The sequence below is a fragment of the Nanorana parkeri genome, unplaced genomic scaffold (assembly GCF_000935625.1).
Source record: "Nanorana parkeri isolate BGI_ZX_2015 unplaced genomic scaffold, ASM93562v1 scaffold3665, whole genome shotgun sequence".
In the NCBI taxonomy this organism is placed as follows: Eukaryota; Metazoa; Chordata; class Amphibia; order Anura; family Dicroglossidae; genus Nanorana; species Nanorana parkeri.
The window spans coordinates 14,606-15,875 of NW_017309933.1; the positions used below are offsets into that span (position 1 = coordinate 14,606).

Consider the following 1,270-nt stretch of genomic DNA (forward strand, 5'->3'; position numbering starts at 1 on the left):
CCCTCCCCCCTCCCCCTCCCATCTACACCTCCCATGCGCTCCCATCTACACCTCCCATGCGCTCCCATCTACACCTCCCATGCGCTCCCATATACACCTCCCATGCGCTCCCATCTACACCTCCCATCTACTCCTGCCATGCGCTCCCATTCACAGTCAGGTAACCTAGATTCATTTCGAACATCCAACACTTCTGCACCCAGAATCCTGGCACATGATTGGACGCCTGTAGTGGGCCCTCAGTATATCAGTGTGGTCAGGTGACCATAGTCAAATATGCCCTCAGCAAGCCAATGTTTTCTGGGTGTCTGATAATCTTCCACCTCATACACTGATCAGCTGGACCACATCCAAGCCAAGGGCATGTTAGATGGATCTCCAGAGGGACCCCATAGAGCTGCCGTCCATCCTCATTCTGGCACAATGACCCTTCTCTATGGAAGCGTTCTCCATCGTGACTTCCATTTCTCCTTCCAGGAAATATGGATCGCCATCACTACGAGATATTCACCAAGTTTGGAGATGATGGGTTCCTGCTGCACCTGGATAACGCCAGAGGGTGGGTCATGTTTCCACGGTAACATATAAGCAGCATGGTGGGCGGCGGCCCTGCTGACCATGTGATTCTTGCTGTATTGCAGGTTTGGACGACATTCACATGATGAGATGACCATCCTGGCTCCTCTGTACCAATGCTGCATGTAAGTTCCCTCAAGTATTGTGGATTCAGGTGTCGTAGAGGAAGCTAGAGGGTTACATTGAATGAAGGGTGGAGTCTCCCCGAATATTCTCACCATCGGAGGGGCCCTGTGGAGACCATTTGTACATTGGTGATGCTGGAAGAGCTCATTTCATAATCTGCTCCTGAGAGAGTCTCTAGTGATGTCAAACACCTACATTCCTCCATAGTAAGAGAGACATCAGGAGGGGACAGAGGACAATTCCATTCCTCCATAGTAAGAGACGTCAGGAGAGGACAGAGGACAATCCCATTCCTTCATAGTGAGAGAGACGTCAGGAGAGGACAGAGGACAATTCCATTCCTCCATAGTAAGAGACGTCAGGAGAGGACAGAGGACAATCCCATTCCTCCATAGTAAGAGAGACGTCAGGAGAGGACAGAGGACAATTCCATTCCTCCATAGTAAGAGACGTCAGGAGAGGACAGAGGACAATCCCATTCCTCCATAGTAAGAGAGACGTCAGGAGGGGACAGAGGACAATCCCATTCCTCCATAGTAAGAGACGTCAGGAGAGGACAGAGGACAAT

The 1,270-nt window shown here is 50.7% G+C and overlaps 1 protein-coding gene across 1 annotated transcript in view; it reads left to right on the forward strand.

The window, feature by feature from the left end:
- Nucleotides 1-1,270, forward strand: part of LOC108803386 (pseudokinase FAM20A-like) — a gene marked incomplete at its 5' end in the record, with an annotated part of 24,819 nt that overhangs the window by 14,181 nt on the left and 9,368 nt on the right. Inside the window, 2 exons of the mRNA XM_018575229.1 lie at nucleotides 478-559; nucleotides 642-701. Coding sequence (XP_018430731.1) covers nucleotides 478-559; nucleotides 642-701 — 142 coding nt within the window. The remainder of the gene's footprint in view (nucleotides 1-477; nucleotides 560-641; nucleotides 702-1,270) is intronic.